General features: G+C 44.7%; 1 protein-coding gene across 1 annotated transcript; it reads left to right on the top strand.

Annotated features, from left to right (window-relative positions):
* Positions 1 to 383: 383 nt before the first annotated feature.
* Positions 384 to 13,265, top strand: LOC101598439 (p53 apoptosis effector related to PMP22). The gene is made up of 3 exons (XM_045158864.1): positions 384 to 598; positions 9,046 to 9,186; positions 12,568 to 13,265. The coding sequence occupies exons 1-3, from the start codon at positions 385 to 387 to the stop codon at positions 12,792 to 12,794; spliced, it is 582 nt and encodes a 193-aa protein (XP_045014799.1). The 5' UTR covers position 384; the 3' UTR covers positions 12,795 to 13,265.
* Positions 13,266 to 15,652: the final 2,387 nt, after the last annotated feature.

The following is a 15,652-nucleotide window of genomic DNA, read 5'->3' on the forward strand; positions in this document are numbered from 1 at the left end:
TCCCCTCCCCCTCCCCAGGGTGTGTGTGTGTGTGTGTGTGTGTGTGTGCAGGGTGGAGGGAGGAGGGTGGAGTGGGGGGCACGCGGGATGACCCGCCCAGCCTCAGCCCTCCGCCCCCGGGGAGGAGGAGGAGGAGGCGGGGGGAAGGGTTGAGCTCCAGCCAGCGGGTGTAACCCGAGCCGGGGCAGGTCGGGGCGGGCTGTGTGTGGGTGAGTCACCCGGAATCTAGGTGGGGCCCCCTGAGCCGTCGCGTCCTCCCTGGGGGGGGGGGAAGGTGGGGGGGGGGAGGAGGAGTGGAGGGGGAGAGAGCCCGCCCCTGCCCCTTTTGTGGCTGCGCCCGCGCTCGCGGGGGACACTCGGTGCGTGCCCGCCGCCGCCGCAGACATGCTGCGCTGCGGCCTGGCCTGCGAGCGCTGCCGCTGGATCCTGCCCCTGCTGCTGCTCAGCGCCATCGCCTTCGACATCATCGCGCTGTCGGGCCGCGGCTGGCTGCAGTCGAGCACCCACCTGCAGACGTCGTCGCTCTGGTGGAGATGCTTCCAGGAGGGCGGCGGCAGCGGCTCCTACGACGATGGCTGTCAGAGCCTCATGGACTACGGTGAGTGAGCGCTCACCGCCTCCAGGAAGCCCTCCAGGCTCGGCCTGCTACTCTGGAACAAGAGGGCGCTCCTAACAGGCGCAAAGGGTAGTGGCTGCTTGGGGAAAGTTGGGGGGTGGGGGTGGGGTGGGGAGGGTGAACGACAACAAAACCAAACCAAACCAAAAACCTTTTCATCTGACTCTCCAGCAAATAAAAGTGGTCAAAACCAGACTGAAAAAACGAAAGAAACTTAATGCCCGGTCCGTAGGATTGGTCAGTTACCTGTATACGATTTCAGCTACTGCAAAGGTTGACACCTAGACAAGAAATTTCCTCCCATGTCCCTTCCTTCTCTGGCAAGGGTTTGTGGTTACAATGGAAGTGTTGACCTAAAGGTGCCTGGGTGGATTCGTTCAACTTGATTTAAGTTAGGGAAACTTTTACTTTTTTTTTTCCTAGTGAGAAAGCCTTTCCAAGCAAAGCGCTAGCCAGCCGTTGTGACTTGAGGCCAGCCTTCATTGTTTTACCTGTGGAGCTGGTTCCTGTGAGGAGTGCCTGTTCTGGGAGTGTCCTTTCGCCCCAAGCACAACTGGGAAAATTATTTTAATCTGATTTGAAATTAGAAGTAGACACATCTCCCCCTCTCCAGCTGAAGTGGGGTTGGCAGTGTTCGATTTTTCGTGGCCTAGAATTTTGTCATTTTGAACAGAGAAAGGAAGTCCTCCCCACCACGTGCCTTCTTTTCTTATTCGCTATTTTCACACTAACTTGATGCTTTCCCCGATGTAGTTCACGCAGGACTTCTGCCAGGGTCTGCGTATTTGTGATTCTGGGCCCTGTAGCAGTGGTTGTGCGTAGCTAGCTTATCTGTGTGGGATCCTTTGGGAGTTCTGAGGAAAAGGAGGCATGGTGACCCTCAGATGACAAAACGCAGAGGCCTTAGAACGTTTCTGGTTTTCCTTAAAGTGTACGTTTTCTTTTCTAAAACACTGACGCAAATACTCCTGTCTTGGTTTCTAGCGCTTCAAGACTTTTAGGTTCTTAAACAGAATCTGTTGCTTTGGCGTGATAGAACCGTATCTTCTGCTTAAAATTCACTCAAGCTCAGTGTCTTGTAGGGGACTTAACAGGTCTGCTTGGGGGTTTTCAAAAACAAACTTTGATAATTACACTTCAAAGACTCGCAGGAACCGAGAGAATACTCAGTCATCAAAGGATGTGCACTCCTGCCTGGACACGCTTTCTCCTGCGGGGCCCTCTTGTGAAACCCACAGTGCCATTTTCATGTTTCTTGCCTTGCAGGGTGAGCTCACCCTTTAGGGTGTGGCTGGTCTCACCTCAGACCTATTTAGGACTGTACATGGATTGGGAAAAGGAGGGTTTTGTTTCTGGCTTATTATACTGTTTATAATTAGAAGTCTGAAATATTAACTTTTTCTTTCATTGTCATGTAAACACCAGTCCAGTGCATAGTTTGATTGGAAACGCTGTAGGAATCGGCCTGTGCTGTTTCCCAAGTGAATCTTGAGTCTCTTACTGCTTTTATGTAACCCCTCCATGCACCTATTGATGAGTTTTGTGACACCTATGTCAAAGAATTCAGTAATCCTGTGCTGTGGAGTGATTATCTAGGCACCTTGGGAACACTGTAGCCTCTCAGAGATCTCAGTAAGGCCTCGTTGAAGGGTGTTTTCATGAGCTCATCTTGCCTGCAGAATGTTCACACACTCATCACAGTGTACAAGCACCCTAGGGAGGAGGAAGGTGTGTGAATGGCTGTTTCTATACACATGTTTCTAAACAGGTAAACAATTTCTTAGAACTACACAAATAAAACAACAGAATATTATGCTCTTCGGTGGTAGGATTAATTTCTTTAAGATTAATTTTTAACTTTTTCCCTCATATATGAGCCAAATTATACCCTGGAGATAGATATATATATATATGTTTATTTATCTATATATTTTTTTTACATGATAGTGGCGGGTAAATTAGCATGAAGCCTAGTGAATGTCTGTCCGGGCTTTTTCAATGTTTATTTGTCTGCAAGAAAATGAATACCTCGATTTATGACTGAAAGGATCATTTCGAGTTTCACCTGTAAATACCCGAGTAGTTAAACTTGAATGAGCGTTCACACGTATGCTTTTGCATTGCCAGCGACTTCTTTTCCAGTTTTGACAGGTAATTCGGCAGGAAGATACTTTAAGCTTCAGCTATGTGGATTTCAGGCTCCAGGCGAGCTTGGGCTTGTCAGGGTGGAGAGTAACAAGGGTAGGTTTATACACACACAAAGAAAAACATGGTATATCAGCACCTAGAATCTGAACTCAGCACAAACCCGGGCTTGCCGAAGACAGCTTGTGAGTCCCTTAGAACGCATCCAGTGTTGGCCACTCTTGCACAAGTCAGAGAGGATTCTGGCAAATGCTTTAAGATCATTAGGCCCCCTGGATCTTTCAGTACAGGCATGAGAGAAATAAATGCAAACTCTGTTGTTTACATTAGGTCTTATTCAACTTAAAGGACTTCATCGTTGGATTATGCTCTTGTAGCTTTGGGAGGGAGTATGCTGTGATGGGATAGTAAGCTGTTGTCATTTTATTAATTGATATGTTTCATGTGTCTGCACATGTACATGTTTCACATTCTTTTAAGTTTTTGTGTATTTATCTACTTATGAGAGAGAGAGAGAATGGGCATGCCAGGGCCTCCAGCCACTGAAAACGAACTCCAGATGCATGCACCACCTTGTACATCTGGCTTTTGTGGGTCCTGGGAAATCAAACCTGGGCCCTTAAGCCTCCCAGGCAAGCACCTTAACTGGTAAGCCATCTCTTCAGCCCGTTTCACATTCTTACATAGCAAATTTAAAAGGTGATTACAAAGGAGGATAATGGGATGAGAATATGATTAAATTACAGTATGTACATGCACTAGCATGCTCTTCCCATGGAGTACTGCCTGTCTTTGTGGCCTCAATTCAGGACATGGTAACTGGCAATAAGACCCCCCACCCCCCACCAACACACAATCAAGAAAAGCAGTAACATCTGCGATATTAAATAGTTAGGAAGGACAGGCTTGTGTTTAGAATCGACAAAGCTGAAATCCACCTTGGAAGAACTGTTGAATCATGAAAGAAGTAGATTCAGGACAAGTTTTGAAAATGGAAGTCTCCTGTCGGCATTGTTAGAGGGTGTAATGTGGATCACAGAATAATAGAAAATGCAAATTGTTCCCGCAGGCTCATGTGAAGTTCCTAAGGCCGAACAAAGATACGTAGGGTAGAGAGATCTTCACTTTTCAAAATGTGTGCAGCGAGAATAGCCATGCTCTAAGCCCAGATGGCCCACAGTGCCCTTCTCAGGCAGAACACAGGTGGGTGGCAACTCGCTCAGGACTGGCACTGTGCACCATGCCAAGGTGGAGTGTCTTACCTGGGGAGGTGCGGCAAGATCTGTCAATCATCAGTTAGGAGCTTCAAGCCATGCCAAGATTTCTGTCTACGTGCTGGTTGGGTGATTCAGTGTGGGTGTTTGCAGCCTGGAAGGAGCAGGCTTGACGTGTTCTCCAACCAACGCAGCTTTTCTCAAGAGAAAATGTTGCTTAATTTGCCATTTTGATTTTCTTTAGGCTCAGCATTTTAAGGTGGCAAGATAATAGCTGATTTGATGTAATAGGGAAAGCATCCCAAAGGGTGCATTTTGCATATATGTTCGATAGTTGGTGACTTAGTTCCTTTATTTAGTTCCTTCCAAGTGCTTGAAACCCAAATACTTAGAGTTTCAGTTACAATGCCAGGGAAAGTAGTAGTCCATTAACGAGTAAAATTAATATAATTCTCTATAGCAGCATTATACAACAACATTAATCTGTGGTTGTAAAAGCTCAGTTTGGAAATATGCACCCTGCTAGGAAGGTTTTTTTTTTTTTTTTTTTGAAATTTTATTTGTATTAAACACCAACATTCTGCTTCACAATGTGTTTTCACAATGTTTCTGCATGCATATATGGACACCTCGCCTTTTCACAGCACAATTTTAAACTTATGAATGAATTAATGGAAAGAAAAATGAGTTTTGGCTTATTTGATTTTTTTTTTCTGGTTTTCCAAGGTAGGGTCTCACTCTAGCTCAGGCTGACCTGGAATTCACTATGTAGTCTCAGGGTGGCCCTCTTACTTCTGCCTCCCAAATTCTGGGAGTAAAGGAATGTGCCACCATGCCTGGCTTTATTTGAATTTTTTTGGTTTATTTTTATTTATTTATGTGAGAGTGACAGACAGAGAGAGAGTAAGAGGCAGATAGAAAGAGAGGGAGAGAATAGGCGCGCCAGGGCTTCCAGCCACTGCAAACGAACTCCAGACGCGTGTGCCCCCTTGTGCATCTGACTAACATGGGTCCTGGGGAATCGAGCCTCGAACCAGGGTCCTTAGGCTTCACAGGCAAGGGCTTAACTGCTAAGCCATCTCTCCAGCCCTTTATTTGAATTTTTAAAAATATTTTGTTTTGTTTTTCGAAGTAGGGTTTTACTCTAGCTCAGGCTGACCTGGAATTCACTATGTAGTCTCAGAGTGGCCTCGAACTCATGGTGATCTTCCTACCTCTGCCTCCCGAGGACTGGCATTAAAGAAGTGCACCATCACTCCCGGCTTAAAAATATTTTTATTTATATATTTATTTATTTGAGAGAGTGGGGGAAGGCATGACTGTTCCAGGGCCTCTGACTCCTGCAAGCAAATTCCAATTGCATGTGCTGCTTTCTGCACATGGCTTTCTATGGGTGGGTAGGGAATTGAACGCTGGGCTGGCAGGCTTTGCAAGCAAATACCTTTAACTCGTGAGCCCTCTCCTCAGCCCTGCTTATTTAAATTGGTAATTGATTTAGACTTAATAGTTACCAAAAGCCACACAAGACATTTAATAAAAACAAGATAAACATAAAAATGAGACTGTAGGTAACATACTGAAACTTCCATGCCTTTTTAGAAGTACCACGTTCACTTATGAAGGGGTTAGTTATGTTTTTACAGTTATCCTCAAACTTGAGCATACTAAAGGAGAGGGAGAAGTGGGAGTAAGAAAGTAGCGGTAAGGAAAAAATCAAAATAACATGTTTTCTCTTATATGCCAAGTCTAGATTCAACAATATCTACATACACGTGTCTATGACGTGCAAGCAGAAGACTATCAGTGGAGAAAGAGGAGAGGAGGGGCTGAGTAGTGAGGAAGCAGTTATGAGTGAAGGGCAATGATGTATTTGGATGCAAACATCATGATGCAACCAGTTGTTTTGTATGTGAACTAAAAACATTCAAAAGAAATCTTTAGTATGGATGTAAGAAACACAACGGTGATCCCTGGGTACTGTCTTTCATGGTTGTGAGGCATGAAAATATATGTTTTCTTTTTTCTTTCTTTCTTTTTTTCTAAAGACTTGGAGAAAGGACCTGGGGAGCTTAGGCACGTGCGTTGTCAGCGGTGAAGTTAGGAAGGTCCACTGGTTGACCATAGAACAGTCTTTATGGGACAGTGCGGAGCCTTGAAAATGTGAAATAAGATGGCCATTTGAAATCCTGGAGAAATTACAGGAGCAAAGGAGGGATGTTTTGAGCAGTGAGGACTGGGTAATTAACAACAAATTTAAAAAATATATTACTTATTTATTTAAGATAGAGAGAATGGGAGTACCAGGGCTTCTAGCCACTGCAAACAAACTCCAGACGCATGCGCTACCTTGTGCATGTGGGTACTGGGGAATCAAACCTGGGTCCTTAGGCTTCTCAGGCAAGTGCCTTAACTGCTAAGCCATCTCTCCAGCCCAGCAACAAATGATTTTTACACAACTTATAAACAGGCATTTTTAGCCTGAGGTCACAGATGAAGAGACTGGTGTGCAGCGAATCAAAGGCAGTGGCAGGTTATCAACAAGGTCCTGCTGGATACAAAGCTCTGAGCACTCAAAGTCCAAGAGGGGACTACGTTGTCAGCCATGCTAAGTTTCCGGAGCAGAAGTGAGGCCTGTAGAGTGGGTACAAAACTCTCCTTTCCAAATGCAATGAAGAATAGTAGGTTCAGAGCACATGCTCTTCTAAGAACAAATGGATTAGTAAACAACAGTCAGGATATTCATATAGTGAAATATTGTTGAACTGTGACAAAGCATTAAGTTCTCATTCATGCTATAAAATGGATGATCCTTAAAAAGTACTATGCTCAGTGAAAGAAGCTCTCATGAAAGCAAGCTCACAGAAGAGCTCTATTCATGTTCAAAGTCTAGACTAGGCATGCTTAGCAAGCCAGATTCGCGTTGTCAGAAATCAGAGGTGGTGAGGGGAACAGAATGAAAAGTGATGGCTCATGGTACAGGAATTTGGTGGTGGTGGTGGGTGTGATGAAATGTTCTGGAATTGTTCGTGTTGATGGTTGTATAACTCTGTGTATATAGCAACATCTGCCCTCAATAATTGTATACCTTAAAGGGCTGAAAGGCTGAATTTTATGGTTTTATAAGTTAGACCATTTTTATTTTTGTTTTTTTTAAACTAGGATCTCACTCTAGCCTAGGCTGACCCGGAATTCACTATGTAGTCACAGGGTGGTCTTGAACTCATGGCAGTCATCCTACCTCTGCCTCCCAGGTGCAGGGCTTATTAAAGGCCTATGCCACCACACCCAGCTCTAAATCTTTTTGATTTTTAAAGTAATATTTTAGATTTAAACAGACTGGAAATAAAACCATCTGGACTACTTACTAGTAGTGTGACCAGGGGCAAATTCTCAAGGACTAACTATATTCCCACTTTTAAAGTAGAGATGATAATGACCTGAGTTTTAAGCAGTTATAGAGATCAAGGGCATATCTTGACTGGCAATTATCTCTGGAGACAAGGGCATAGGAGGTCACAGTGTAGAATGACACAGGACAAGGATGCCAGGTAACCGTCATACCTACAAATCAATTTCTGTCTCACTATCATTTTCTTTTAAGGTCAAGTCGGTGATTAGGAATGTTTATACACAAAATTCTGAATACATCAAAAATGAAAAGTTAGGCAGAAACTTAGGAAGGTTATTTTTCTACTAAACTTGCAGAACTCTCCCTTCTTCACACTTGCTTCACTTAGCCTCTCTGTCTGGCTGTGAGTATGTATTTTCAGTGGCTATCTTTCATGAAACCAATTTTAATGTAAAACAAAGATCCTCTGAAGCCACTGAAGTGTGCTCAAGAGTTTGTAACTTTGGTTGTTCAGTACAAAAATGCTTTTAGGAACTGGAGAGATTGCTCAGTGGTTAAAGGCACTTGCTTGCAAAGACTATTGGTACAGGTTTGATTCTCTAGTACCCACATAAATCCAAATCCAGCACATGCATCTGGAGTTTGCTGCAGTGACACATGCATTCTCTCTCTCTCTCTCTTTCTCTCTCCCCCTCCCTCCATCTGTCTCTCAAATAAATAAATAAATAAGTAAATATCCTTTAAATTATTTTTATTTTGTGAGAGAGAGAAAGAGGGAGGGAGAGAGAGACAGAGAGGCAGAGAGACAGAGAGAGAGAGACAGAGAGGGAGGAAGAGAATGGATGCACCAGGGCCTTTAGCCTGCTGCGAATGAACTTCAGACATGTGTGCCCCCTTGTGAGCATGTGTGACATTATGCACTTGTGTCACTGTGTCTGGCTATGTGGGACCTGGAGATTTGAACATGATTCTTTGGGCTTCATAGGCAAGTGCCTTAACCACAAAGCCATTTCTCCAGCCCTAAACATTTGTATAAAGAATTGTTGAGCTCGGCATAGTGGCGCATGCCTTTAACCCAAGGACTTGGGAGGCAGAGGTAGGAGGATCACCACAAGTTTGAGGCCATCCTGAGATTACATAGTGAATTCCAGGTCAGCCTGGACTAGAGCGAGACTCTACCTTGAAACTCTCGCCCGCCCCCCCCCAAAAAGAATGGTTGAGCTGGGTGTGATGGCACACACCTTTAATCACAGCACTTGGGAGGCAGAGGTGGGAGGATTGCCTTGAGTTTGAGGCCAGCCTGAGACAAGGTAGTGAATTCCAGGTCAGCCTGGACTAGAGTGAGACCTACCTTGAAAAATCATACTGACCTATTAATGTAGCAAATTCGTTATAGGAAAACAGTGTCACAAAGCTGAATTTGCATTTTAGAAGCATAAATATTTGCCCAAAATTTTTATGGGAGAAAACTACTAGCGAGTCTTGCTATATGAATATCATCTACATGAGTTGCCTAGTTTTCCTTTGACATGAAGAGACGCTTAAGTATTGTCCAACCCCGCCCCCCCCCAACATCCCAACAAAACAAAACAAAAACCTTGTCCCTTTCCCCCAAATGTTGCTTGTAGGGAGAAAAAAAAAAAAACCCTGTATACATTTGATTAGCAGCTGTTAAAGGTGGCGCATGCATCTCATGAGTTTCTCTTTCTTCTGTCTTGCAGCTTGGGGACGAGCGGCCGCGGCCATGCTGTTCTGTGGCTTCATTATCCTGGTCATCTGTTTCATCCTCTCCTTCTTTGCCCTGTGTGGACCCCAAATGCTCGTCTTCCTGAGAGTGATCGGAGGCCTCCTGGCCCTGGCAGGTAAGTCCGTGGGCAGCCAGTCTTCATTCTTATCTTCAGTGGGTGCCAACAGGATGTTCCATTTCTTCTCCATGGAAGACTCATGGCAGTGAATGCCTTGTGATGTGCTCTGGGAAGTGGTCACCAAGGGCAGAGGTATCAGAGGATAGCGTGTTTTAGGGCCTGGATCTCTTTCCTCCTGTACCTCAGACTGTCTTATGTTCTCCTCACTCAAGTGACAAAATTCCCATGCACATGCCTCTGTCTCTCTTACATGGCCCTACATGCTGGCACCCACTCAAGGGATCATCAGGCTTGTGCCTACAAGCACAGTAATGTCTAGAGTGGTTAGTCCCAGCCTTCTATTAACCCCAAGCGGAGGGGACATGATTGTCTCTGAACCTGTTCCCTCATTGAAGGAATCTTGTGATAGTATGATGTGGCAGGTCATGCAGTGTGGGGTGAGGAAGGGCTTGACCTGGAAGCTGCAGTGCAGAGCTTGTGTTGCCTCAAACATAGGTGATTTGTGAGGACATTTGGCTACGCGGGTTGCGGGGCTCAGGATGAACCTTCATTGGTAGTAGACTATAAGAACCTGGAGTTTAGGAGCAAGATCTATTTGAAATTTCAGGCAGATACCTGTCCAAGCAACAAGATCTCAACTACAGAACTACGTTCAGAAGCGAAACTGACTTTTCTGAGGAGGGGAAAAAGAGAGGTCTTGAAAATGGGAAATCCAGGCCACATGTCATTTCTTTTCTTTTTTTTTTTAATTACTTTTTATTTATGAGAGAGAGAGAGAGAAAGAGGCAGGTATATATAAAGAGAATGGGAACACTAGGGCCTCAGCCACTGCAAACAAACTCCAGACTCATGTGCTATCCTGTGCATCTGGCTTACGTGGGTACTGGGGAATTGAACCTGGGTCCTTTGGCTTTGCAGGCAAGCTCCTTAACCACTAAGCAATCTCTCCAGCCCCACATGACATTTCTTAAGTAACTAACCTAGGACCATGGGAGGACCAGAGCAGAAATCTAGCTGATGAACTGGGTAACAATGTACATATGTAGTTTCGTAGGAAGTCTTGGGGCTGCATGGGTTACATAACATCAAATGTGAGTCAAGAGGGACTTCCTATGCTCAGCAAGTGTCCAGGGCTACACAAGTAAGGAGAGAGAAGTCCTGACGGAGGGAGGGAGTGAGGGGCTTCAGAAAACTTGCCAGTGTACGCACAGCCCAGCCTTTATACTGTAGGGTTGGAAAGTTTAGCTTGTTTAAGAAAAGCTTAGCAGCTTGGGTGATGGCTCAACAGTCAGGGGCACTTGCTGGGCAAGCATGGGGATGTGTGTTCAATCTCTATCACGCATGTAAAAAGCCCAGCATGGCCACACATGTGCCCCTCTGCTGAGGAGTATGGTTCCTGGCCGCCCTGGGGCAGCTGCACATCCATCTCCCAGGGGTGTCCAGGCAACCGTGAGTGCGATGGGAAGAACAGCTCGTTTATTTGCCAGGGGAACGGGTCTATAAATCATTTTTGAAAGAGTGGGAAGAGCTATGGGTCATAAGGGGATTGATTAGTTCAAAGGCCCTGCTGATGCATGTAGTGACGTCACGGGTTTGGGGGGAAGGGTCGCAGGGTCTAAGCAGCGGCTGGAAAAGGTACGGGGTACGGGTCGCAGAGGGATTGGCTGCACAAATGCTGCTGGCTGATACCTCATTAACATACAGGAATGTGCGGTTAGGGGCAAGGGGCAAGAGGTCACAAGGCCCTGGGGTAAGCGGAACCTAAGTCCTATCAGGACGTCCCGGTGTCCCTGGCTGGGGGTGAGGGAGCGGCCTGAGGTTATTGGGGTCTAGGCTTGCTGCGACCTCCTGTGTCTTGGGGCCCTTAGCCGTGCCTGGAAGCTCAGGCTCACTTTAACCTTCAGTGGCCTGGTGTCCTTACCCGTGCGGGACAGAGGAGGGCAGAGACAGAAGGACCTCTGGGGCTCACTAATCAACCAGTCTGGCTGTGAAACCAGGAGCTGCATTCACTGAGAGACCCTGTCTTGTGGAAGCCAAGGAGGAAGACTATATACCTTACCATACACTTAGCACATCATGCTTTCCTGTGTCTTAGAAAACTAAATGGTGCCTAGCGCATGCCTTTAGTCCCAGCACTCAGGAGGCAGAGGTGGGAGGATCGTGGAGAATTCGAGGCAACCTTGAGGCTATACAGTGAATTCCAGGTCAGCCTGGGCTAGGGTGAGACCCTTCCTTGAACAACAACAACAACAAAAAGAAATCTAGATGATGTCTGCTTCATTTGCCATTAGGAAAACAAACAAACAAACAAACAAAAAACCATGAGAGCATTCACCTAAGTTGAAGACTCCCAGGAATTTCTTTGACCCAGTAAGCTCATGGTAAAGTATATATCCAAAAGAATTCACCAGGAGTTGAGCATGTTATTTGTGACCTCTGAGCTCAGAAGCATTGTGAAAGTAACCAGAATAAAAATAAATGGCCACACAAAATGTGGTATATACATGCACTTGAAATTATTCAGCCAGAGAAAGAATGAAATTCTGATGTTATAAAGCACAGTAGGCCTTGAAAACATGCCAAGTGAAATAAACCACCCATGGAAGAGAACATATTACACAGCATTAATATGCAGTACCTAGAAAAGAAAAACTTACAGAGAGAGAAAATAGGATAGACGCCGTCAGGAATTCTCTCACCTTTTTCATTCCCTCCATGGACTCAATTGTCCCATGTGCCATCTCTTACACAATACACATCTTGTGTGTCACAATTAGCTTGATTCCCCCAGCCACTTAGTATTTTTTGTTTTCTAAAAATATTTTATTTGTTTATTGGAGAAAGGGAGTGGGGCAGATAGAAAGAATGGGTGCACCAGGGCCTCCAGCCACTGCAGCCAAAGTCCAGACACATGTGCCACCTTGTGCATCTGGCTTATATGGGTCGTGAGGAAACGAACCTGGATCCTGAGGCTTCACAGGCAAGTGTCTTAACGGTTAAGCCATCTCTCCAGCCCAGGATTTCTTTTTTTTTTTTTTTTTAAGTATTTTTATTTATTTATTTGAGAGCGACAGACACACAGAGAAAGACAGATAGAGGGAGAGAGAGAGAATGGGGTGCGCCAGGGCTTCCAGCCTCTGCAAACGAACTCCAGACGTGTGCGCCCCCTTGTGCATCTGGCTAACGTGGGACCTGGGGAACCGAGCCTCGAACCGGGGTCCTTAGGCTTCACAGGCAAGCGCTTAACCGCTAAGCCATCTCTACAGCCCGGATTTCTTTTTTAAAGATGCATTGACACTTGCTAAAGGCAAAAGCTTTGGGTATTGTCGCTCACTCACTTGTGCCTTCATGCTGTGTGTTTTCTGCTCCTGTCTATAGCCGTCTTCCAGATCATCAGCCTGGTTATCTACCCCGTGAAGTACACGCAGACCTTCAACCTCCACTCCAACCCTGCCACCACTTACATCTATAACTGGGCCTATGGCTTCGGGTGGGCGGCCACCATCATCCTGATTGGCTGTGCTTTCTTCTTCTGCTGCCTCCCCAACTACGAAGATGACCTGCTGGGCAATGCTAAGCCCAGGTACTTCTACACGTCTGCCTAATGCGGGAGCAAGACTCTGAGACAGAAGCCCCAGACCCAGAGGAGGAAACGTCTCCAAGCCACGTTGGACCTTTGCTTTGGCAGTGTTCCTATGGTCCGACTGGTCAAAAATGCCGAGATAAGCGCGAAAGATGAAGCGTCTTAGCTAGTGTTATAATTTCATATTCATCTCTTATATATGTGTTTGTGGAGCAAAATGAGGCTTGTTTCCTTTCGCTAGTTATGCTAACATTTCCTTATATCAAATCTATAACATTTATAGCGTGTTCATAAAAAGAATATGAACAGGAAACTTAATAAGGTAAAAATGAGAAGGTTTCTAAGATTTAAAAATCTGATCAAGTTTTTGGTTTTTCCAGGTAGGATGGACTGTTTCTATTAAGGGCTAACGAGAAGAAGAGCTATATGGAGACATTTGTAGTGACCAATGTTCTAAACTTAATTCAAAGTGAAATATATATATATATATATATATATATATATATATATATATATATACATACATACATATATATATACATACACACACACACACACACACACACACACACACACACACACACATATATATATATATATATACACACACACACATATATTTTCAAGTTGTCAGCTTCTTAAAGAAGCAAAATGGTTTCTAAATACCAATCACATGTGAGCCTTTCTGGTTATTCTGAACAATTGCTGTTTTGCTAGGCTTCACATTGACTTGCTTGGGCATATAGGAAAGTATTCAAACACAGCCAGAGCAAGCTGCAGCTGCAGCAAGGCCTCTGTCAGTACCTAACTGCTCAGAAGAAATTTTCTCCTTTGATGTAGCTTATAGGGTGAGGGTGTGGGAAAATGCTGTATTAACAAGTCTGTACTGTGTTGTGTCCCTGTGTTCAGGGCCAGCATAGACTGGGTGGAAAGATGCACGGGGTCTAACTAACTCCTGCTTCACGGATGGGATGATGCCGTGTAGTAAGGCATTAGGAAAGCCATTAGCATTGGAAAAGTGCCATCCAGACAGCTCAAAGAGAAGACAGGTCTTGGAGCTTTTCATCTCAGATTTAACTGGGCTCTGATCAGACAGACATAACTCCGGCAGATTTTAACTGTAACAGAACCCTAAATATACTTTAAAAACCTGGTGTTCCTTGGTAAACAAACTTCAAATGTCTCATGTAAGACCTATTATAGGAGAATTCAGAGATGTGTTCCTCTGAATATATATTGGATAGATTATTTTTTTACCATTTATACTGACGCAATGAAAACAAATTCATTTTATATATCAAATTGTAATTTTGTCAGTCACAGCATTAACAGTTTTGGTTTTCATTATGAATTTTTTTCCCCAATAAACCAGGTATTCAAATCTTGGTTCTCATTTGTGTTTTTTTTTTTTTTTATTGCTAATTTTCTATCCTGGCTGGGAACTTAAAATGCTTTAGTTGGTAAGAAATGGAGTTGCTCTTTCTCAGTGTAAAGGGTTTTGCTCTTGTTTAGATAAAAGGTTATATTTTTGAAATGAGTATATTAGTCAACCCTAAAAGTCTAGTGTGTGCTTTTTCCTCAGGGAACAAATGCCATGTATGCAGACATCAAATGGCATCAAGCACTGTTAGCAGGAAGGCTGGTTTAGACATTTCTGGTAGGTTCTGACATGCTTGAAGATGTTTCTGGTAGGTTCTGACATGTGCATTGCTTGAAGGCTCATCCTTTCCTTGTCTTTTTAATTTTATTGTGTGTCTCTACATGTGGCATGTGTGTATGCATGCTTGTGTGGTGCACATGTGTGCAGACGAATACACCCATAATGTGTGTGTGAAGGGACGCACAAGAGGAGAGTCCCTCACCATAGCTCTTCTACCTCATTACCCTCATTTCTCTAGCTGTTCTTTGGGTAGATTGGCTGGAGGGAAAAGTCAGGTCCTTCAGTGCTTGGGAGGCTGAGGTAGGAGGATTATTGGCCATGAGTTCCAGGCCAGCCTGGGGCTACCACGTGAGGTCCAGGGCAGTGTTGGCTAGAGTGAGAACTTACCTTGGAAAAACAAAAACCAAAAACAATTTAAGTTCTTATGTGTGCACAGCAGCGCTTTGACCCTCTAAGCCAACTCCCCAGACCTCTGCCCCGACCCCTCCCTCATCTTCTCATCACATTCTCCTCCCTGAGGTGGGTCCTCCTCAGTTCTGGGAGTGAAGGTCGTTATCTCCACCTTTTCCCTGACAACCTTCCCATGTAAGGTTTCCACTCACCATGGATGCAAGTTCATTCTGTTACGATGTACGTAAATGAGTGGCAGGTTGAAGGATGGAGTTGTTTCTCCTTACTGCTTCTTTGACTAGTTGACAGTGAACTTTCATCTTTCTGTTTTTTAATTTCATTATTTATTTGAGAGAGACAGAGTCAGACAGAGGGAGAGAGAAGGGGAGAGAGAGAATGGGCACACCACGGTACCTAGCCACTGCAAACAAACTCCAGAGTCATGCACCATCTTGTGCATGTGGCTTACATGGGTCCTGGGGAATCAAACGTAGGTCCTTTGGCTTTGCAGGCAAGTGCCTTAACTGCTAAGCCATCTCTCAAACCCCTGTCTTTCTGTTTTTTTTTTTATTAAAAAGAATATTTTATTTATTTAAGATATACAGAAGTAGGCAGAGAGAAAGACAGAGTGAGAGAGAGAATGGGCACACCATGGCCTCCAGCCACTGCAAACGGACTCCACATGCATGTGCCACCATGTGCATCTGGCTTATGTGGGTCCTGGGGAATTGAACCTGGGGTTTTGGGCTTCGCAGCCAAGTGCTTTAGCTGCTAAGCCATTGTTCTAGCCCTGTACTTTCATTTTCCACATACGATGTCAATGAATCTCC

The sequence above is a fragment of the Jaculus jaculus genome, chromosome 9 (genome assembly GCF_020740685.1).
Source record: "Jaculus jaculus isolate mJacJac1 chromosome 9, mJacJac1.mat.Y.cur, whole genome shotgun sequence".
In the NCBI taxonomy this organism is placed as follows: Eukaryota; Metazoa; Chordata; class Mammalia; order Rodentia; family Dipodidae; genus Jaculus; species Jaculus jaculus.